At 40.0% G+C, this 20331-nt stretch overlaps 1 protein-coding gene across 20 annotated transcripts in view; it reads right to left on the reverse strand.

Annotated features, from left to right (window-relative positions):
* Positions 1–20331, reverse strand: part of CADPS (calcium dependent secretion activator) — a 477472-nt gene that overhangs the window by 360073 nt on the left and 97068 nt on the right. For all 20 annotated transcript variants that reach the window (XM_036869030.1, XM_036869050.1, XM_036869049.1 and 17 more), the window contains exon 2: positions 8563–8676. In XM_036869030.1, coding sequence (XP_036724925.1) covers positions 8563–8676 — 114 coding nt within the window. The remainder of the gene's footprint in view (positions 1–8562; positions 8677–20331) is intronic.

Raw genomic sequence — 20331 nt, forward strand, 5'->3', positions numbered from 1 at the left:
CATTTAAAAATCAATTATAGAAAAAAAAAGTTTCAAATGAATCCTCAGGCCTTACGAGCTTCAGTAAGCTAGGAATTCACCGGAAAATCTGTAATGCTTAATGTGGGTAGTTTCTCCATGTAACACACTGTGTCTCAGCTATAGGTCTAGATCTCAAAGAACATCAAAGTTGTGAAGCAAAAGAGGAAGTTTCTGGAGAGGCAGTATAACATTGTGACAAGACTTGTAAACCATGATCCCAGGCCAGCTCTGCCACTAACTTGCTGTGTGACCTTGGGTAAGTTACCTCCTTTCTCTGATCCTCTAATTTCTTTTCTGTACACTGAGGGAGCTGAACTATAAAAGTTTGAGCTTGTCTTTTCAGCTGTAATGTTTATACTCTTCTTCATGAGCCCATTCACCCTTTCTTTGGACACTCACTGGGGGAAGGCACATGCCAGGTGCCAGGGTTACAGTGGGGAGCAAAACAGATGCTGATCCAGCCCTCATGCCTCCATGACATCGTCCTAATCATCCCATACAAATATCATTACAATCTGGGACAAGTGCTAACCAAGGGAAAATACACAGGTTCATGGGTGCCCGTAGCCAGGAATACATTCCAATAGGCAGTTAGGAAAGCCTTCCTCGAGGAGCCATGAAATGTGAAAGATGGGTAGGAAAAGAGTGAAAGAAGGAACAATATGTGTAAACACACTGAGCATCTGAGCATCTTCAATCAATGATGAAGCCGTACTCTCCTCCCATTTGTCCATATCAGTGTCCCACAAACCTGGAGCAGGCCCCCGTTATAAGCTCTCAGCACCATATTCCTTTCTCCCAAAGCCCTTCCACAGCTGCCATCTGTCATTTGTCTCTGTGACTATTTAGTTAATATCTGAGGCTCTAGCTAGACTGTAAGTCCCAGGAAGGCAGGAATTGTAGCTGCTTCTTTCCTATTATTTCTTCCGAGTGCCTAAGACAGTGCCTGGCACAGAGCTGGTGCTATGTTGAATGAGAGAATCAGTGAATGAACGACACGAACAAAGCAGACATCTCAAAGCAGAGACCCTATGGAGATTATATCTGGATGGGGGAAACGGAGGCAAAGGAGAAACCAACAAGCACAATATACTGGTCTCTTAAAATGATTGACTGACGCTACATTTTTCCATGGGACCTGACAACAGGGGGTAAGAAATGAGGATATTGGCACGTTGGTCCCAGATGGCATCCATAACTGGTGACCCCTGGACCCAGAGCACATTATCTGTTTCCCACAGTCCCTTCCTTTGTACACAGTAACCACTCCATAAATATTTGTTGAACTACTAGTAGATGGCTTTAGATAAGTCACTTAACTTCTATGAACCACTCTCTCCTTTGCCATCACATGGGGTCCACCCAGCCAGCCTTCTTTGGTGAGGATCAAACTGAAAGGACTCTGAAAACTGGAAGGCTCCCTCTGTCCACAGGTAGGACATGACTGCCAGGCCCCAGAACGAAAGGAGATGAGTGGACTGTCAAGAGCATAGAGGAAGGAGGCGGAACATCGAGGTGACAGCCAAGTGCCAAAAGGCAGCAAGACCGCCACGGGGAGAGAGGGCGGTAGCGGAAAACTCATTTTCCAGGCACATCATCTGTCTTGGCTTCTCAGTCTGTCAGAAGGGAAGTGGGGCCAGTGACGTGCTTGCGTGTCTCTAAAACGACCCCTGAAACTCATTTGTACCGGGAGCTCTACCTGGTATTTTGGGTTTTGTTTTCTGTTTCATTTTTTGGTAGCTGTTGCGAGAGGCTTCAACTCCAGGCATAGCTCTATGCAGCACATCCATAAATCCACCCCTCCGCCAACTCCCAGACAGGTAGGTCATGATGGGAGAGGGCAGATAAACAAATAAATACGGAATGGGGAAGGGCAGTCAATTCAGCGACTTAACGCCATCCATCAGTCCTTTGCTGCATCGCCAGAGCCAAGCAACCTCAAGGTTGTTTTAGAAACACACAAGCACATAGGTAATTGATGACTGTAGACGATACGGGGTAAAGCTGACCCAGCTCCTGCTTCTTTACAGACAGGCTGAGAACACAAGATGGATCCTTTCCTGCTCTACAAAAGCGTATCATTTCAACATAAATGAGAAAAATACCTAGATGCTAGAGTAAATAAGATTTAAAAAACCTACAACAACCAGGTTACTAATGAATTTTACTGATGAATGGCACACACATAATGGGAGCAGTGGGCTTTAGTGTCAGATGACCTGCGATCAAATCCTGGTCCCACCAGGTGCTAGCTTTGCCAGCTGAGCAAATTGCTTCATCTTTCTGGGCTTCAGTTTTATCATCTTTCAAATGGGAATCACAATCACCCTCCCGTGTAGGATTTGAGTGAAGATTCAATGAGACAATGAATGTCAATCGGTGAGCATGGTGCTCTACTACAAGAATGTAATAGAAGTTACCTGTTATTTTTAAATAGAGTATCATGAAGCCATTAAAAAGATAACTATTTTTTTCATCAGCATCAAAAGATGTCCATGAACTTATGGTTACCAGGGGGTAAGGGGGCGGGGGGAAGGGATAAATTGGGAGATTGGGATTGACATATACACGCTACTGTATATAAAATAGATAACTAATAAGGACCTACGGTATAGCACAGGGAACTCTGCTCAATACTCTGTAATGACCTATATGGGAAAAGAATCTAAAAAAGAGTGGATATATGTATATGTATAACTGATTCATTTTGCTGTACACCTGAAACTAATACAACATTGTAAATCAACTAAACTCCAATAAAAAAAAAAACCCGCAAAAGATGTCCATGATATGCTGTTAAACCAGAGACTTCCAATGGTAGGGGTGAAGTGGGGTTGGGGCATAGGAGCATAACCCTTGATTGAGAGCATCACAGGTAATAACACTTTTTACTGATGAGAGTATATCATATGTGTGACTTTTGCAGAAGTCGAAAGAAGATAGAAAACAACTGTGAAATGAAACAAGTGGGTTATTAATATTTTTTAGTTATTTTCCATCTTAACATGGAAATCAAGGAGCTATCTTTATGTTTATAGACACATCAAAAAATACCTAGAAAGATATATGCCAAAATATAATAGTGGTTGTCTAGGATCATGGGATTACACATATTTTTCTTAACCATTTCATTTACATTTTTCCCTACATTGTCTATTTTTATATTTGGCATGTTTGACTTTCACAGTCATTTGAAACACCCTTTTCTACATGGAAAAATGAGAAATTTTACCTTCACTGAGGCAAGGTGCATGTTAATTTCTAAAATAAAAAACATCTTTAGATCTTAATGTTATTATTCACCAGAAAGTAAGGTTATCCTGGGCAAACTTAGGAAGCACATCTGGGGCCATGAGCTGTGGTACGTGGTGGTAGATTAGGAACAAAAGTAGTTTCCTTTCCCCTTTCTATGCCCTTTTGCCCTGCCTTGACCTTGTATCTTCCACACCCAATGTCCAGGCCCCAAACTAGGGAGTGGATTGATTCCATAACTTTCAACTCTCCTCTATCATTTCTTTCTCTTTTTTTTTTCTTAATATTTATTATTTATTTATTTGGTTGCACTGGGTCTTAGTTGTGGCCAGCAGCCTCCTTAGTTGCGGCACATGGGCTCCTTAGTTGTGGCATGAGAACACTCAGTTGCAGCATGCATGTGGGATCTAGTTCCCTGACCAGGGATCGAACCCGGGCCCCCTGCATTGGGAGTGCAGAGTCTTATCCACTGTGCCACCAGGGAAGTCCCGCTCATTTATTTCTATACAGCACGTGGGCACTACACCACCACTCTTCCCCTCTAACCTTAATATATTCATAATAGCACTTTCCAGTTGCTAGATTTACCGAGAGGTTGTGTGTCTGAGTGTGTGTGTGTGTGTGTGTGTGTGTGTAATTTAATCTTGACAACAATTATGCAAGCAAGATCCTACTACAGATGAAGAAGCTGAGGTCCCACAGCCCGTGTGCAGCAGAAATGGAGTTCAACTCCACGTCTTACGGACACTTAACGCATCCTCTTAACCACTTGGCCCTCTGCCCCCTCCTTCCTTGCCTGGCTTTTTTCACAAGAATGAATGCCTTTAGAATGGCTAGTTACTCTTTTCCTAGGGATATATCTGTTTCAAGGCCACTGAGGAATTACAGTGGTTTTGCTTATTGGAAAATGTGTAGCTTTATTTTAGAAAAGTAGCCAGGTGTGACCTGACATCTACTTTTCTTAGATTAAAATAAGGTCAGTCATAAAGACACACAAACGTTTGTCACCCTGTGCAGAGAACACCTGCAGTTTTTGCTTGCCAACCATCCATCCCCTTCTGATGACAGCACCTCAGTCTGAAAACACCTTTGTCACTGCACACAGTTTTAGTGGGACTGTCAATCACAGGGCCTTGCAAAGGAAGGACAAGGTCCTGTGATTGACGATCAGACTTCCCCTTCTAGGGTTCAGATTCAGAGTGGGGAGGCCTAAGAATGGAATGGGATTGGAATAGATTCATACCAGTGATGGCATGTGCATTAAATCCTGCTACCCGGCTTCCTGAGGCTAAGCTGTCCTGGTTTCCATCTTTTCTTTAGGTTGGTTATTTCCTTTAATAACAAAACAACAGTTGTTGCTGTTATTATTAGGGCTTAATTCAACCACAGTCAGTTTCTTTTGCTAGCAACCGAAGAACGGTGTCTGATATACCATTCAAATCTAGTTTGACAAAAACTAACTGGGGCTTTGTTAGAGAAGATCAGCTAAAACCAAAACGAAACAAAACTCAGTCATAACAGTGGCACTGGCGGAAGACCAGATATCGTCTGTCCTGTTCTAAAATGAGTGTTGGTATGTCTTCTCTCTTATTCTACACTCCCTCTTCCCACCATATCTCCCCATGTTTCCTTCCTGGCAGGATCTCAGTGAGGAAGGTTCTGTAAGACCTTTCCATCCACCTTTTTTCTATGATGTCGGGGCCAGCATGTGAAGGAACCAAAATTAAGCAGGGAGATGGGGAGGGAGGTGAGGATGGAGGGTGGGAGGGCTTATGTTTCACAATTTGTCTTAAAAGAGCTGAGAGTTAGAAAAGATGAGGGGGCGCTGGAGAAAAGGGTGGGCTCTCTGATGGCTTAGAACCGTGGCTGTGAAAGCAGGATAAAGTTGCTGGGCCAGATCTCAGAGCATCCATCTCAGTGCCCACCCTCAAAGCCACAATGAAAGAGATTAAAGGATTAATCTCCTGCTCTGCTTGATCTGCTTTGCCACCCGGGAAGGACAAAATAAACCTGCATGCTCGCGAGAGCCATAGGGAACCTTGGTCTCCCTCTATCCTGGAGACCAGCTTGCAAGGAGTGCTGGCCAGCTGGGGTCAGACTGGGCTGGATGTGGGTGGGCACAGATGGCAGAAGGACAGTGGCTCCCCACTCCCTTTAGTTTTAAAAAATTACTCTTTACTACTCTAGCAAGTTGACAAACCATTATTGTCTTAGCAAAACAATGCCATTGCCTGAAACTGACTTTAGTAACTGACTATAGTAATCTATAGTAACTGACTATAGTCAGTTTCTGGAGAAAAAGTTTGGTTTTTTTAAAATTGTCATTTTCACTGGTAAATTGGGATGTGTCAGTGTTTATACAAACAGTGGAGTGGAGTATGTGTGTGCGTGCCCGTGTGTGTGTGTGTGTGAGGGGTGCGGGCTGAGAATTTAGAAGGAGAGTATCTGTTGGTTTTGCCTGTTGAGCACACATTCCCCCTTCTTCTGTTCAAAAGCACGCCCAATTCCTTGATGGGAAACCAGGCCATTTTCAACACAAACGGTTCCAGTACGACCGAGCCTGCACTCTGGCTCCAGCGGTGGTATATGTCCTGGGTCTACATCACCCCTCATCGATAGTGATTAGTTCAAGAATGGACACAGGGCCCATGTTGGTCCAACCAAGTCACCTGGGGCCTTTTGCTGGGACTCTCAGCAAAGAAGTACTCTCTTTGCCCCTGGAGTTGCTAAGCTGGTAGGATGGGAACTTCCAGTGTTGTCCATATAGAAAGAACCTGCCCAAGAATGCAGCCAACCAGGGAAGAACAAAGCCGAGGTGTGGGGGGAAAGATACCCACCCTGCTGGCATCTCTGGAGTCTCTGGATCCAGCCACATCGATCCAGCTAAAGCCAGATCTATCTCTGGACTTTTAAGCTGCTTGGGCAAACAAATCTCATTTTTGGCTTAAGCCAGTTTGACCTAGGTGTCTGTACTTGTAATCCAAAGAGTCCTGCCTGGGACAGATACTGACAGGGAAACAACTGCATACCAGAGGAGGGCAGAGAAAGAGACACGAGCTTCTCCACTGCCCAAGGGTAGAGGGAGAGAGAGAAAGGGATGGGTAATCAACCTGGAGCGCTCCCCAGGGAAGGATTAATCCTGATCCCTTGACTGGGGACCTCTGTTTCAGAGGATTAGGCTTCCCAGGAAACGTGAATCTTAAGACTCTCTAAAGCTTTGCTAATGAATACGGTAAATAATTAATACCCCACATTATTTCCTGTTACTCAGATCTTAATATTAAATATTCAGTAATTTCTTAATGTCTGTATCCTCACCAGACTGAAAGGAAGCTCTTTCAAATAAACTAGCCACGTAGAGGAAAATATCAGGATCACTATAGATGTCGTGGTAATTTCCAGAGACTCATTAGCAAGTTGATGACTATTAATTTTCAAATTTAATTAATAGACAGAAGTGGCACTTCCTTGTAATTTATATCATTAGTCAAATGAGCCTTCTCATTAAGATCTGCAATCTACAAGTTTACAAACTGGTGAATGACTCTAAACATGGAGAACCATTGATAAGGAACTACCTGGTCTCAACTGGTTTTCGGATTTTGACAAAAGGGGGAAAAATTAATTTCATTCCCTGGTGGTTTCTAAACAGAACTTTTCTTAAATATATTTAGGTTATTCACTACCACACCACCACTGTGATTGCAAACCTCATTTCCACTGTCCCTTAAATCCAGCCGAAAAATGTGTCACATCAGATAAAGCACCAAGTTCAACCCTTATTGGCAATCATTAATACTACTTGTAAAATGAAAAAATGTTTAAATTTGACACATATGAAAACAAACCAGATGTCTAAAACAGATCCAAATAGAAATTTCATTGAGGAAACGGTGTGCAAGATGAGTCTGTGGATGGACCCAGCAAACATCACAGAGACAAAGGCTGTTTATTATTAAAGGCTAATTAGCAAACCAATCAATAATATTTTCACAAGATCTCATTTCAATCTTGCTCCACTCTCCCCATGAAAGAAGGAGTCAAGTGCTGTAGCAATAGGAAGGACAGTTTTACCGAATCAATCAAATAACATTTTTAAAGCATCTACTGAGAAATGGAGCACCCAATGGGCAGAAGAAGCATGTACTTGGAGCATCAGCAAAGTGGGAGCACCTATGTTTTTGTTTTAAAATAATTTTCTACCTAATAATTGAAAAAAGAAAAGAAGGAAGAAAATCAGCAAAGCAATCCCATGGGGGAAAAATCAGAAGTTTGTTGGGTTTCCTAACACCTACTTCACAATTTATTGTTATTAGGTTGAATTGCATATGGCAGGATTCCATCAGTTTTTTAATGCTTAGGGGTTGGTTTCTAATGGTTTTAATCTAGCCTTGACAATAGGTAAGACATTTGGGGCACAGGATTCCAAATACAGAGAATATCTGGTTCAGATGAAAATAGATTAATATAAAGTTAAATGTCTTTCAAAGACCAAATGATATGTATGTGAGGTAAACATTACCAATAGGAAGATACGGCATGTTCTCTTCATTAATGACGTACAAACGATAGCAAATGTGCACATTTTGAAAGAATAACTACAAAATTTAAAATACTAGTGGAATTGCAACTTCACTTTACTGATAAATAAACCTCTGAAGTCTAGAGGTGAAAATTCACTTATGGTATATACTCAGGAAATATTTTCTCACTTATAGGTTTCCACCTTGAGAACAGTACTGCATTTTGGATGCTGTTCTAACTTGCAGAAAAGAACTCAGAGCACCATTTTAATGGAAAGAACAAGGAAGCTAGAGAAGGCAACATCCTTTGGAGGTGTTACCATCCTTTAGAAAGTGGGTAAGTGGTGGGAAAATGCTTCCAAGTCAGTTCAAGTCTTAGCTTGTGGCATTTTAACAGCTGTGTGACCTTGAGTAATTAACCTAACTTCTCTGAGCCTCAGTCCCTTCATCAGTAAAATGGGAATAATAGCAGGACCTAACTCAAAGACTGTTGTCAAGATGAAACAAGAAATGGTACATAAAGCACTCACCACTCTGCCTGTTATAACAATCAGTTGGCAAACATAGCCTTTGTTCCCCACTCCCCCCATACCCCGCTGAACAAAATGCTGTTTTCCTTTAAATTGTAACCAATCACCAACCCCTTGGCCTCAGGAGGGATGGCCCTGTAGAAGGCCAAGGCTGCTATTCTCACTGACCAGTAGTTCAGAAACCCTGAGCTTCAGGCTCAAGCAGTCTTGGCATTCTTCTGCCCGGTTCATCTTACCTCGTAGTAACTCTGGACAGCATTCATAAAGGCTTCGTCAGCCACGATTTGGGTTTCCCCATTGAGAAAAGCCTGAAACCGGTCCTTGACTGTCTGCAGCTGCTGTTTGCTGATCTGTAAGAAACAGAGAAGTAGGGGACGGTGAGGAATTTCTCTAGACAAGGATCACGGTTACTTTACGTTGAAGACGCCAGGCCCATTGACGTGCTAGAGCCGGCTTATACAGGCGTGTGGGAGCTGATTATTATATTTGCGGGAATTCTGTGAGGCAGCTGTTAAACAAAGCCATTACTAAAAATTAATATAAATTATAGCTAAATTATATTGAAAACAAGGGTAAGACACACTCAACATTCAATGCTTCCTGGTTATTTTATCACATTTGTTATTATCTGAGTTTTTGAGGTCACTTACATCTATGTATTTGTATGGTGGAAATGATATAAAATGCGGTGCTACCACACATTTCTTCCCAATTTTGCATTCAATGATTTTTTTATTGGAAGCTAGACATCAGCCAAGGTGGGAGTGTTTACACCATGGAAATTGGCAAATGCTACAAATCAGGGTTGGGATTCTTTTGTTTGGTTTTTTGTTTTGTTTTTGTTTTTTTTGGAGATGGTTTTTTCAACACACCATTGCACAGGCCCCTCAGGTGGTCTGAAATATTCTGCTTTACAAAGATATAATAAACAAAACAGTAAAGTACTGACATAAAAATGGACACGTAGATTAATGGAACAAAATTGAGAACCCAGAAATTAACCCACGTATATATGGCCAACAAATATTTGACAAGGGAGCTCAGAATACTCCATGGGGAAAGGATAGTCTCTTCAATAAATAATGTTGGAAAACCGGATATTCACGTGCATAAGAACGAAACTGCACTCCTATCTTACACCACTCACAAAAACTAATTCAAAATAGGTTAAATACCTTGATTTAAGACCGGAAACTTTAAGACTACTAGAGGAAAACGTAGGGTAAAAGCTCCTTGACATTGGTCCTGGCAGTGATTTTTTGGATATGACACCAAAAGCACAAGGAATAAAAGCAAAAATAAACAGGTGGGACTACATCAAACTCAAAAGCTTCCACATAGCAAAAGAAACAGTCAGCAAAATGAAAATGCAACCTATGGAATAGGAGAAAATATTTGCAAACCATCTACCTGATAAGGGGTTAATATCCAAAGTACGTAAGGAACTCATATACCTCAATAGAAAAAAAAAAAGAATAAAAAAGTGCAGAGGACTGGAATAGACAATTTTTCAAAGAAGGCATACAAATGGCCAGCAAGTACATGAAAAGGTGCTCAATTTTACTAATTTTGAGGGAAATGCCAATCAAAACCAAAATGAGCTATCACCTCACACCTGCTAGAGTAGCTATCATCAAAAAAACAAGATACAGGTATTGGCAAAGGTGTTGAGAAAAGGGAACCCCATGAACTGCTGGTAGTAATGTAAATTGGTGCAGCCACTGTGGTTCCTCAAAAAATTAAAAATAGAACTACCATAAGATCCAGCAATCCCACTTCTAGGTATACATCCCAAGGAAAGGAAGTCACTATCTTGAAGAGATATCTACACTCCCATGTTCATTGCAGTATTATTTACAATAGCCAGAACATGGAAACAACCTACCTGCCCATCAATGGATGAATGGATAAAGAAAATGTGATATATGTATGTATACACACACACGTGTGTGTATATATATACACATATGTACACACACATATAAATACACAAACACATATATACACATGTATACATATATATAACATGCACACATTGGATTATTATATACACAGAGACACACACACAGACACACACGTTGGAATATTATTCAGACATAAAAAAGGAAATCCTGCCTTTTACAACAACACGTATGGACCTTGAGGGCATTATGCTAAGTGAAATAAGTCAGACAGACAAAGATAAATACTGTACGTTCTCACTTATATTGAGGAATCTAAAAAATCTGAACTCATAAAAAGAGAGACTAGCATAATTGTTACTGGGGGTTGAGGGGTAGGGGAAATGGGGTCCAAGGGTGCAAACTTCCAGCTACAAGATGAGTAAGTTCTGGGCATCTAATATGTATAGCATAGTGACTATAATTAACAATACTCTATTAAGTAGTTGAAAGTTGTGAAGAGAGTAATCTTACATGCTGTTACCATAAGAGAAAAACGGTAATTATGTGAGGGGATGGAAGTGTTAACTAACCTTATTGTGGTAAGATTTCACAATATATACATGTATCAAATTGTCACATCAGACATCTTAAACTTATATATGTTATATTTCAATAATATCTCAATAAAGCTTGGGGGAAAATACCCTGCTAAGTGCAGCATGACAATATACTGCCAGTAAAGTTTTCAAACTTTACTGTTGTTACATTCATGATCACATGAAAGGTGATATTTAGGTCCAAGATACACTTCCAGGATGTGGCATAGATAATTTGGGCAGTAGGTTATGTGTAATTCCCTGCCTCATCAAGCCCGCCTTTCTTCCCCACGTAGGAAAGCATTCCTGAAAGATTCCTATTTATTCTCCCTCCTCCATCCTTTATCTGGCTGTGTCCCACTGTCCTTCAGTCTCAGCATGAGCAGTGCTAACTTATGAAGCCCTTCCCAAACCCTAGCCTACATCTTCCTGCTAAGTCATTCCGGGGCACATCATTTATTCTAACTACTTGTTAGTTATGGTCAAATTTGTTAGATGATCTGCCTTTCCTTGCTATTTTGTTCTTTGATGTTTCCCCAGGGCCAACTTAGTGCTTTAATACATGGCAAGCATTCATGTTAAATGAATGAATGAATGAATGAAGTGTATGGAAGACAAATTATTTTCGAATATCCTTTCATCAGTTCTAATTTATCTAAAAACAAAGTCAGCTAAAAACTTTACTCTTTTAACCATTATTTATGCAAAGTCACACTTCCTAATTGACAATGGGACACTGTGAGAACTGCTGCTCTAGTAGAAAGAGGAAGAAGATCATTCCAGGCTCAGTTCTATCGACCATTGTGTCATCTTGGAAAAGCCATTTAGGTTCTCAGAATTGGCCACAGACTTAAAAGCCTTTCTGGAAGAGCGCCGGGTTTAAATAAATGAATGTTATCCTAGCCTCAGTTTTCTCACCTGAAAAATGATGATAATCCTTATTATTCACTACCTTGGGATAGTTATAGCTATTCAGTGACATGAGTTCTTTAAAATTGAGTTTGTATATTCATTTAGAGTGTTTGCGTCGTTAGAGTCAATGTAAGTCTTGCTAGTAGAAAATAAAGCTTCAAGCTATAGGAGACTGAAGCCTCACATGAGCTTTAACTCCATGAGGAAATGAATCACAACAGACTTTTGAGAACAGACATAGATGAAAGTTGGGGTGCTTTAGCTAATTTTTGCACTTTGGGAGAAGTGGGGAATAGTGAATTTGGGGGCAGATGTAGAGGGGTTAGTTTTGTATCACATTCATATTTGTTTTGTTCTAGAGCACCACTGCCCAATGTCAGTGTAATTTTACATTTTCTAGTAAATTTACATTTCCTAGTCACATTTAAAAAAGTAAAAAGCAGGTGAAATGAATTTTCATATACTTTGTTAGACCCAACATGTCAAGATAATATCACGTTGACATGTAATCATTAGAGAAATTATTAATGAAATATTTTACATTCTTTTTTTACACTGTGTCTTTAACTCTAATGTACTTTACACTTAAAGTACATCTCAATTCAGAATAACCCCACTGCAACTTTTCAGTACCACATGTGGCTAGTAGCTACCATACTGTACAGCGTGGGCCTAGCGCATGGAATGAACTCACTTCTAAGCCGCTTAAGCTTTCCTGTTCTGACCCAACGATATTGGTTATCAGCGGAGTTATACAGAAAATCATAGTTATTTTGTATGTGCTTGAAATCATTTACACTGAAATATCAGGCAGCGGTTGATTTGCTCATAAAAATGACATCATCACATGAATTTCTTTTATGCAGGCGGATTTAAGTCTCAAACCTTTACAGCACAGCACCACCAAAGGCATCTCACACAATTTCCTGCTCAGAATTCCTTCCAAGTCTGGATTCATACTAACTCTGCATGATTTGGGGGGTGGGATGGAGTGGGGTGATGGGGCAAGAGAGGGAAGGGAGACCCAAAAACCGTGCTTTTGCCTTAAGTGCTTAAGTAATTGAAATAAAATAAGGTGCACACCATCTGAAGGATAAAGATTGCTGACCCAGGCCAAATCCATTATCACTCTAACCTTTTGCTAAATAAGCCTAGTGTTCACTTATTTAAGAAATATTTACAGAGCACCTAGCCCCTGCCTGGTCCTGCCCCAGGCCCTGAGGTCAACAAAATACATTCGACCTCTCAACTCACTGGCCAAGGCGAGGCACCGGGGTATCAGCATACCAAAAACAAACAAAAGTATGGTTTAGGGTTTCAGAGGAGAGAGATTACAGACTATAAAACTCACAAAACGAAATGTGAAAAATAGATATATGTATATGCATAACTGAATCACTTTGCTGTACACCTGAAACTAACCCAACATTGTAAATTAACTACACTATGATATAAAATTAAAATTTTAAAAAAATTACCACAAATGGGATGGTTTAAAAAAAAAAAAAAGACTCAAAAAGAGAAGGCCTCCAGGGAACATTCATTTCAGTTGAGTTCAGAGAACTCACATCATGAAGCCCCACGAAACATACCCCACTTCCCTGGATACCCCAAGTTTCAAGCAGGAGAATTAGGGACACGGATTATCATAGCAGAGCTATGTTTGCATCTGGGCTTGACACCTGCCCATCCATGTTCACTACTTTTCTCACCATTAATTTAACAAGCATAGTGTCCGTTTAGTCAACTCACTAGCTGTGTCTCACTAGGCAAATGACTAACCTCTGGACACCTCAGCATTTTTTACCTGTAAAATGGTGCCAATAGTGACCTCATACAATTGCTGTCAGGATTAACTGCGATAAGTAAAATATCCATTGCAGAACCTGGCACAGCATGTACGCTCAATGAACATCAGCTGCTGTGAAGCTTGCTCCTCTTCTTTTGAGTCTTCGCCTTGAGAAAGGCAAAGACTGTTCCCTTGAGAAAGCATGCCCGTGGGAAAATTCCACATGTATCTTCAAAATCCAGCCCACGGGCTCTCCTTCCCAGACTTCCCCAGGTGGAGTTTTCTACTTGCTCAGGACTTTGTTCACAACCCTAAGGGCACATGCATCATGCTCTGGAGTAGTTCTTTACTTCAACACCAGTGCTCAGAGGCAGGGTCAGGAGTTGAGAATGTAGGCTTGGGGTCAAAGGGATATGGGTTCAAATCGTAGTGATACCACTCGTTTCCAAGGTGGCTGACTTGGGAAAGCTACTTTCCCTAAGCTTTGGTTCTTCAAGTATAAAATGGGGATTATAAAACCTACTTCCTAGGGTTGCTGGAAAGATGAACAGGAAATGGGATGATGTAACCACGGATCTTAGCACACTCTGGGACAAAAGAAGAGTCCAGTGATAAGGGGCAGACCATAGACTAAATGCCCCAGGGCCCTGCATGATGGGGCCTCTGTCCACTCCTGGCTTTGTCTCGTCCCACTCTGCTCTCCACTGACTCTGCTCTGGCCACACTGGCCTCTTTTCTCCTTCTCAGATTCACCCTAACCTTTCTTGCCCAGGAGCCTTTGCACTTGCCGTTCCCCCTGCCTGAGTTGCTCTTCTCCCGCCTCTCCCCATGGCTGCCAACTTCTCCCCCTGAAGACTCAGCCTACCCAGCATGTCCCGCAAAGGTCTTCCCAGACCACCCTGCCTACCATGATGCTCCCCCAAACTAATCTCTATCAAGTTGCCCTAGACCCTATGCATTTCCTCCACAGCCTTTATGACAGTCAGTATTTACCTTTTTCTAAGATAAATTTATTTGATTGAATTATAACCTGCGTGTAGAAAAATATACCTCATAAGCACAAAGCATGAGACATCTTCACAAAGTGAACTTTCCCATGGAACCAATTCTCTTATCAAGATAAACAACATGACCTGGACCCCAGAAGCTCCTGCACGTCCCCAGAGGCATTACCCCCCTCCAAAGGTAACCTGACTTTTTTTTTTTTTACATCTTTATTGGAATATAATTGCTTTACAACGTTGTGTTAGTTTCTGCTGTATAACAAAGTAAATTAGCTATATGTATACATATATCCCCATATCTCCTCCCTCTTGCGTCTCCCTCCCACCCTCCCTATCCCACCCCTCTAGGTGGTCACAAAGCACCGAGCTGATCTCCCTGTGCTATGCGGCTGCTTCCCACTAGCTATCTCTTTTATTTTTTTTTTAATTTTTTAATTTTATTTTTTATACAGCAGGTTATTAGTTATATATTTTATACATATTAGTGTATATATGTCAATCCCAATCTCCCAATTCATCCCACCACCAACCACTGCCACTTTCCCCCCTTGGTGTCCACACATTTGTTCTCTACGTCTGTGGTAACCTGACTTCTATCATCACAAATTGATTTTGTCCGTTTTTGAACTTGATATCAGTGCAATCAAGCATTACGAGATTCTGGCACATGGTTGGGGGTAGCAATCACTTGGTCATCCTCATTGCTGAGTAGTACAACATGGTATGACTCTACCACTATTTATCCATTCTCCTATTGATGGACAGTTGGGCCTTGTTTCTTTATTTTACAATTCTGCTTTCTTTTCATTGTCTATCTCCCTATAAGAGCATCTGTTTCACAGGTACAAGAAGCACATCTGTCTTGTTTACTGCTGTGCTTCTAGTGCCTGGCACATAATGGGCTCTAACCAATTATGTGCTGAATGAATACATATGCTTACTGAGTGTTTAATATATCCCAGGCACAGTATTAAGCTCTGAAGATATAAAATGACCAGGGCACAATCTTAGCTCTGTTTTCTTACAGTATAGTCAGAGATCATGTTCATTTTTGATTCCTTAGCATCCTTTTGCTGACTGTATAAGTGAATGAAAGTCTCTCTTAGGAGCTCCCTTAAATAACAAGTCTAAGAACCGATCTGTAGGACAGAATTTATCTCTGGGTAAAAGTAACTGACCTAGACAGGATTGAATCCTGAAGGTGACCTTGCATGAACACACCAAGATAATTGGCCCAGAGTAGCTGACAGTACAACTCTAAATAGACAAACAGGCTTCTATGAGCCGCTTACAAACAGAATCCTCCTAAAATAGAAGGCCATCTCAAAGCATTCAACACGTAAGGAAACCACTTGTGCATCAGATCAGAATTCAGAATTGAAGTAATGAGTTCCGAGAGCAGAAAACCTGAACCAATGAAAGGTAATTATTACAGAGAGAAGTGCTGCAGCAGCAGCATTTGCTAGAACTCTTCAAGCATTCTTGGTTCAATCCACCTCATTAAGCAAGGCCTGAAAATTCCCACTGCATTTCAGGCAGTTTGTAATCTACTGCAGCATTCTGGAGAAGTGTGAAATGGGATCCACAGTGAAGAGAAAACCACATGTTCTAAGTGCTGGTCTCAGGAGAGGCAATGTCGAAGTTAGAGCAAGCTCAGGTCAAATCCCAGCTTGAGTACAAGTCCTTGGGCACGTAGTTAACATTGGTTTTCTCCTGTGTAAATAGGAGATAATCTTATCTATCTTGTAGGGTTTTTGTGAAAACTAGATGACATAATATATGTAAGGTACATGTACCATAGTATATGACACAGAGTAAGGACTCAATGAATAAATGAAACTAAGAAGTATTATTGTCAGGATTTAGTTTTTCCTTTCCCCTTTCAATCTTTTAATCTTATTTCAATGTTCCTTTTTTCTTGTTTATTCAGTCATTTGAAGTTACATTTACCCCCTCTTGTTCTTCCCATTTTAGAGGCTGAAAAGCCAAGTACTTTTTCCTGTCACTGTTGCAGCTATAGGTAGCCATGTAACAGAGGCAGAAAGGTATTGAGGGTCTTCTGGAAAAGCTTTTGAATGAAATCCTCATAAAAAGGAACCTATCTGGGTGTATAACCTTTTCCTTTCTTGCTGCCTCCCTCTTCTGCTGAGAATACAAATATATTGTCTAGAGCTGTGGTGTCTACTGTGTAACCATGAAGGAAGGTTGTGTTGGTACTTATATTTTTGAGGAGCTGCTCAAATATTTATAAAATACCCATCTCTGGCCTTCTCATTATGAGAGAAAAAAAATGAAGTGATATTTGTTCAAGTCATTGTGTTTTTTCTTTTACTTGCAGCCAAATGCTTTCCTAACGTATACATATGACTTTCTCTAGGCATGAAAAAAAGCATACTTCCTAAGGTTCTGACTGGTTAATATGCCTCCTATGAGAGCAGCAACTGTGTTATGAAAGAGGGAAGAAGCAATGCTTACCCAGAAAGAATGACTCTAAAATGGTAGCATTCTAAGCATAGGGAAAAGGTAGTAGAAAATCGTTTGCGGTGTTGAAGAGATGTTTCAATTATACACGTACATGAAGTCCTTCTCTTAAGTATAAGGTGAGCACTGTAGATTACAATCTATTAATGTGAGCTATGATTTTTCTTTTTTAAAAAAGAAACTATTATTCTATTACAGAAAACTGACAAAAATGTCAACAAGTACTTTATTTTTTATTATTTTTTTAATCACTCATTTTATTTATCTTAAAATTTATTTATTTATTTTTGGCTGCATTGGGTCTTCATTGCTGCGTAGGCTTTCTCTAGTTGCGGTGAGTGTGGGCTACTCTTCGTCGCGGTGCACAGGCTTCTCATTGCGGTGGTTTTTCTTGTTGTGGAGCACGAGCTCTAGGTACTTGGGCTTCAGTAGTTGCAGCATGTGGGCTCAGTAGTTGGGGCTTGTGGGCTCTAGAGCGCAGGCTCAGTAGTTGCGGCACACGGGCTTAGCTGCTCTGCGGCATGTGGGATCTTCCCAGACCAGGGATCAAACCTGTGTCCCCTGCATTGGCAGGCGGATTCTTAACCACTGTGCCACCTGGGAGGTCCCTCAACAAGTACTTTAACACTTTCTTTTTTTTTTTTTTTTTTTTTTTTTTTTTTTTTAAAGATTGATTGATTGATTGATTGCTATGTTGGGTCTTTGTTTCTGTGCTAGGGCTTTCTCTAGTTGCGGCAAGCGGGGGCCACTCTTCATCGCGGTGCACAGGCCTCTCACTATCGTGGCCTCTCTTGTTGCGGAGCACAGGCTCCAGATGCGCAGGCTCAGTAGTTGTGGCTCACGGGCCTAGTTACTCTGCGGCATGTGGGATCTTCCCAGACCAGGGCTCGAACCCGTGTCCCCTGCATTAGCAGGCAGACTCTCAACCACTGCGCCACCAGGGGAGCCCTTAACAAGTACTTTAAAAGCTTAAGTTAGTCTAGAGAGATGAGGGCAATGTTTATTTAATTTCCTTTCCTTGAAGGTTATCAAAATTTATATTTGTCCATTAATTTTATTCATAAATAAAATCTCCTCTTCCTACAACCAGACTAAAATATATTCTACCCTAAATGAAGTCTTGTTTTAAGGAAAATTAAAAATCATATCATCCTAACCAAATATTTACTTATTTCTCTAAAGTTTTTATCACCTTCTATATTATGTACAATTATACAACATATCCTGAAAAAAGCTGTTTTATGTGAGTTGTGTTCACTTGCTTGAGGAAATAAATCAATTTGAAAGGCTTCATCACAGAAATATATGACAATAATTCTGAAATGTAAGCTGAAAGGGCAAAAGTATTGAAGAGGGAGAAGTTATGCTGGGGCTGTAACCCTGGCTTTCTCTTTGGAACATGATTTTCCTAAAATTCAACCATTCAAGTAATGCTTTCATAAGTATGCCCTCTCTATATACCAACCATACTACTGTTTACTTTAAATTTTGTCCTGAATGTATTTCAAATAACTTCATTTTTTAACTGAAACTCTAAGCAATAGTACCTGTGAAATCACAGGTTTTATGTACTAGCTATAGCTAACACAGATATGTACTATTATCTTCTATCCATCTACCACATTTTTAAAAGTGCTTCTTTAGAAAATAAATTTTAATCTGCGATATATAAAAGTTCTTGCTCCTTTTTTAAAATTTTAGGGCAGCAGCTAAATATCTTTAACTTAATTACTACCTTTAAAAATTCAACTTGAATTTTTAAATCATTAAATAATAGAAAGACCAACCAACTGTGTTATTCCTAAAGACCTATTTGGGCAGGAGAGAAAGAATGAAGCGTTCTATGACCCAAGAAAAGTGACCTTGGGAACAGAATTTAAACACTAAGCTGGAATTCTCTCAGAAAGTATTTATTTAGTAGAAGAGGAAAAAAATTAGGAAAAATGAATTTAGAGAATGAGACAGACTAATAGTTGGATTAAAGATGGGATGAGAGGAGGTAAAGGATACAGGTAGAGGCAAAGAAGGGAAGGAGAAAGTAGACTGTATACACACTGCAAAGCTCTTAAAAGTTGGTTCAAATGTCCTTTCCTTGAATGCAACACTTATAGTTTTTTAAAAAATAAGATTATATTTTTCCAATTTGGAAGCACTCAGGCAGTATTCACCCAGAATCTTCTGACAAGTGGTCAGATATGAATTCTTAGACTCAAAGCCCTCATGGAGAGTTGTTCAAGTTGCCACGAGTCTCAAATATTTTGGTTTCAAGTCTCTTTACATGTTGAAAATTTATTGAAGACTCCAAAGGAGCTTTTGTTTATGCAGTTTACATCTATTGATATGCACTGTAATAGAAATTAAAACTGGGGAGGTTAAAATATTGATGAATTCATCAAAAATAACAATACATTTTCTACATGTTAACCTAAATAACACTTTAAGAAAATAACATATTTTCTAAAACAAAAATTAGTGAAATGGCTGGCAACATGATACAGTATTGCAAATTTCTTTCAAAAATTAATAGAAGACAGCTGGATTCTCAAATCTGTTTCTGCATTCAATCTGTTGTAATATGCTGTTTTGGTTGAAGCATGTGAAGAAAATCTGGCCTCCCACAGATACGCTGTTGGAAAACGGAGGGATATTTTAATAGCCCTTTGAGAGAGATGTGGATTATCTTTGATACTATACCAAAGCTCAACTAGTGGTACTTTCTTAAAAGTTAGCTGCAATGTAAAATTGGAAACCTTATCAGTGACCTTTCTGTACTCTATTACATTAAAATTCATTGGTCTAGCTTGCTCTTTGAATGAATCATTTCTCCATGCATGGTTTTTTAAAAGTATCATGCATTGGTTATAGGGAAATAGTAGTTATTGAGTTATGAAAATATTTCTAATATTGATACATTTCATTACACAATATCAAAAAATTCTGTTATTTACTATCATACTGGCAACACTAAAGAAGCATTCAGGTGTTAGGAAACTGTCAAGCTATACTGGTGGATGGAAACTCAAATTTTATCACTGGCAAAAAATACTATCAATTGCTTTTCTTGAATTAACAGGCTACCTCCATTCATTTTCTAGAAAACATTGGCAAAACAACGAAATTTGCATAACCTCAGTTTTTCTTTTCTTTTCTTTTTCTTTTTCTCAGTTGTTCTTTCAAAGTAAAATTGATGCTCCATTACAAAAAAAATGGCTAGTTCATTGGCAACTCAATCAGTCCAGTGTCTTTCTAGGAGACAACCACTGCTTTTGTTATGCAGTCTGAGTGCTTTATGTATATTTACCATTTCATTATACAGTGTATTAAAAGGGTGTACTCAGGG

Source organism: Balaenoptera musculus, chromosome 11 (assembly GCF_009873245.2).
Source record: "Balaenoptera musculus isolate JJ_BM4_2016_0621 chromosome 11, mBalMus1.pri.v3, whole genome shotgun sequence".
Classification (NCBI taxonomy): domain Eukaryota; kingdom Metazoa; phylum Chordata; class Mammalia; order Artiodactyla; family Balaenopteridae; genus Balaenoptera; species Balaenoptera musculus.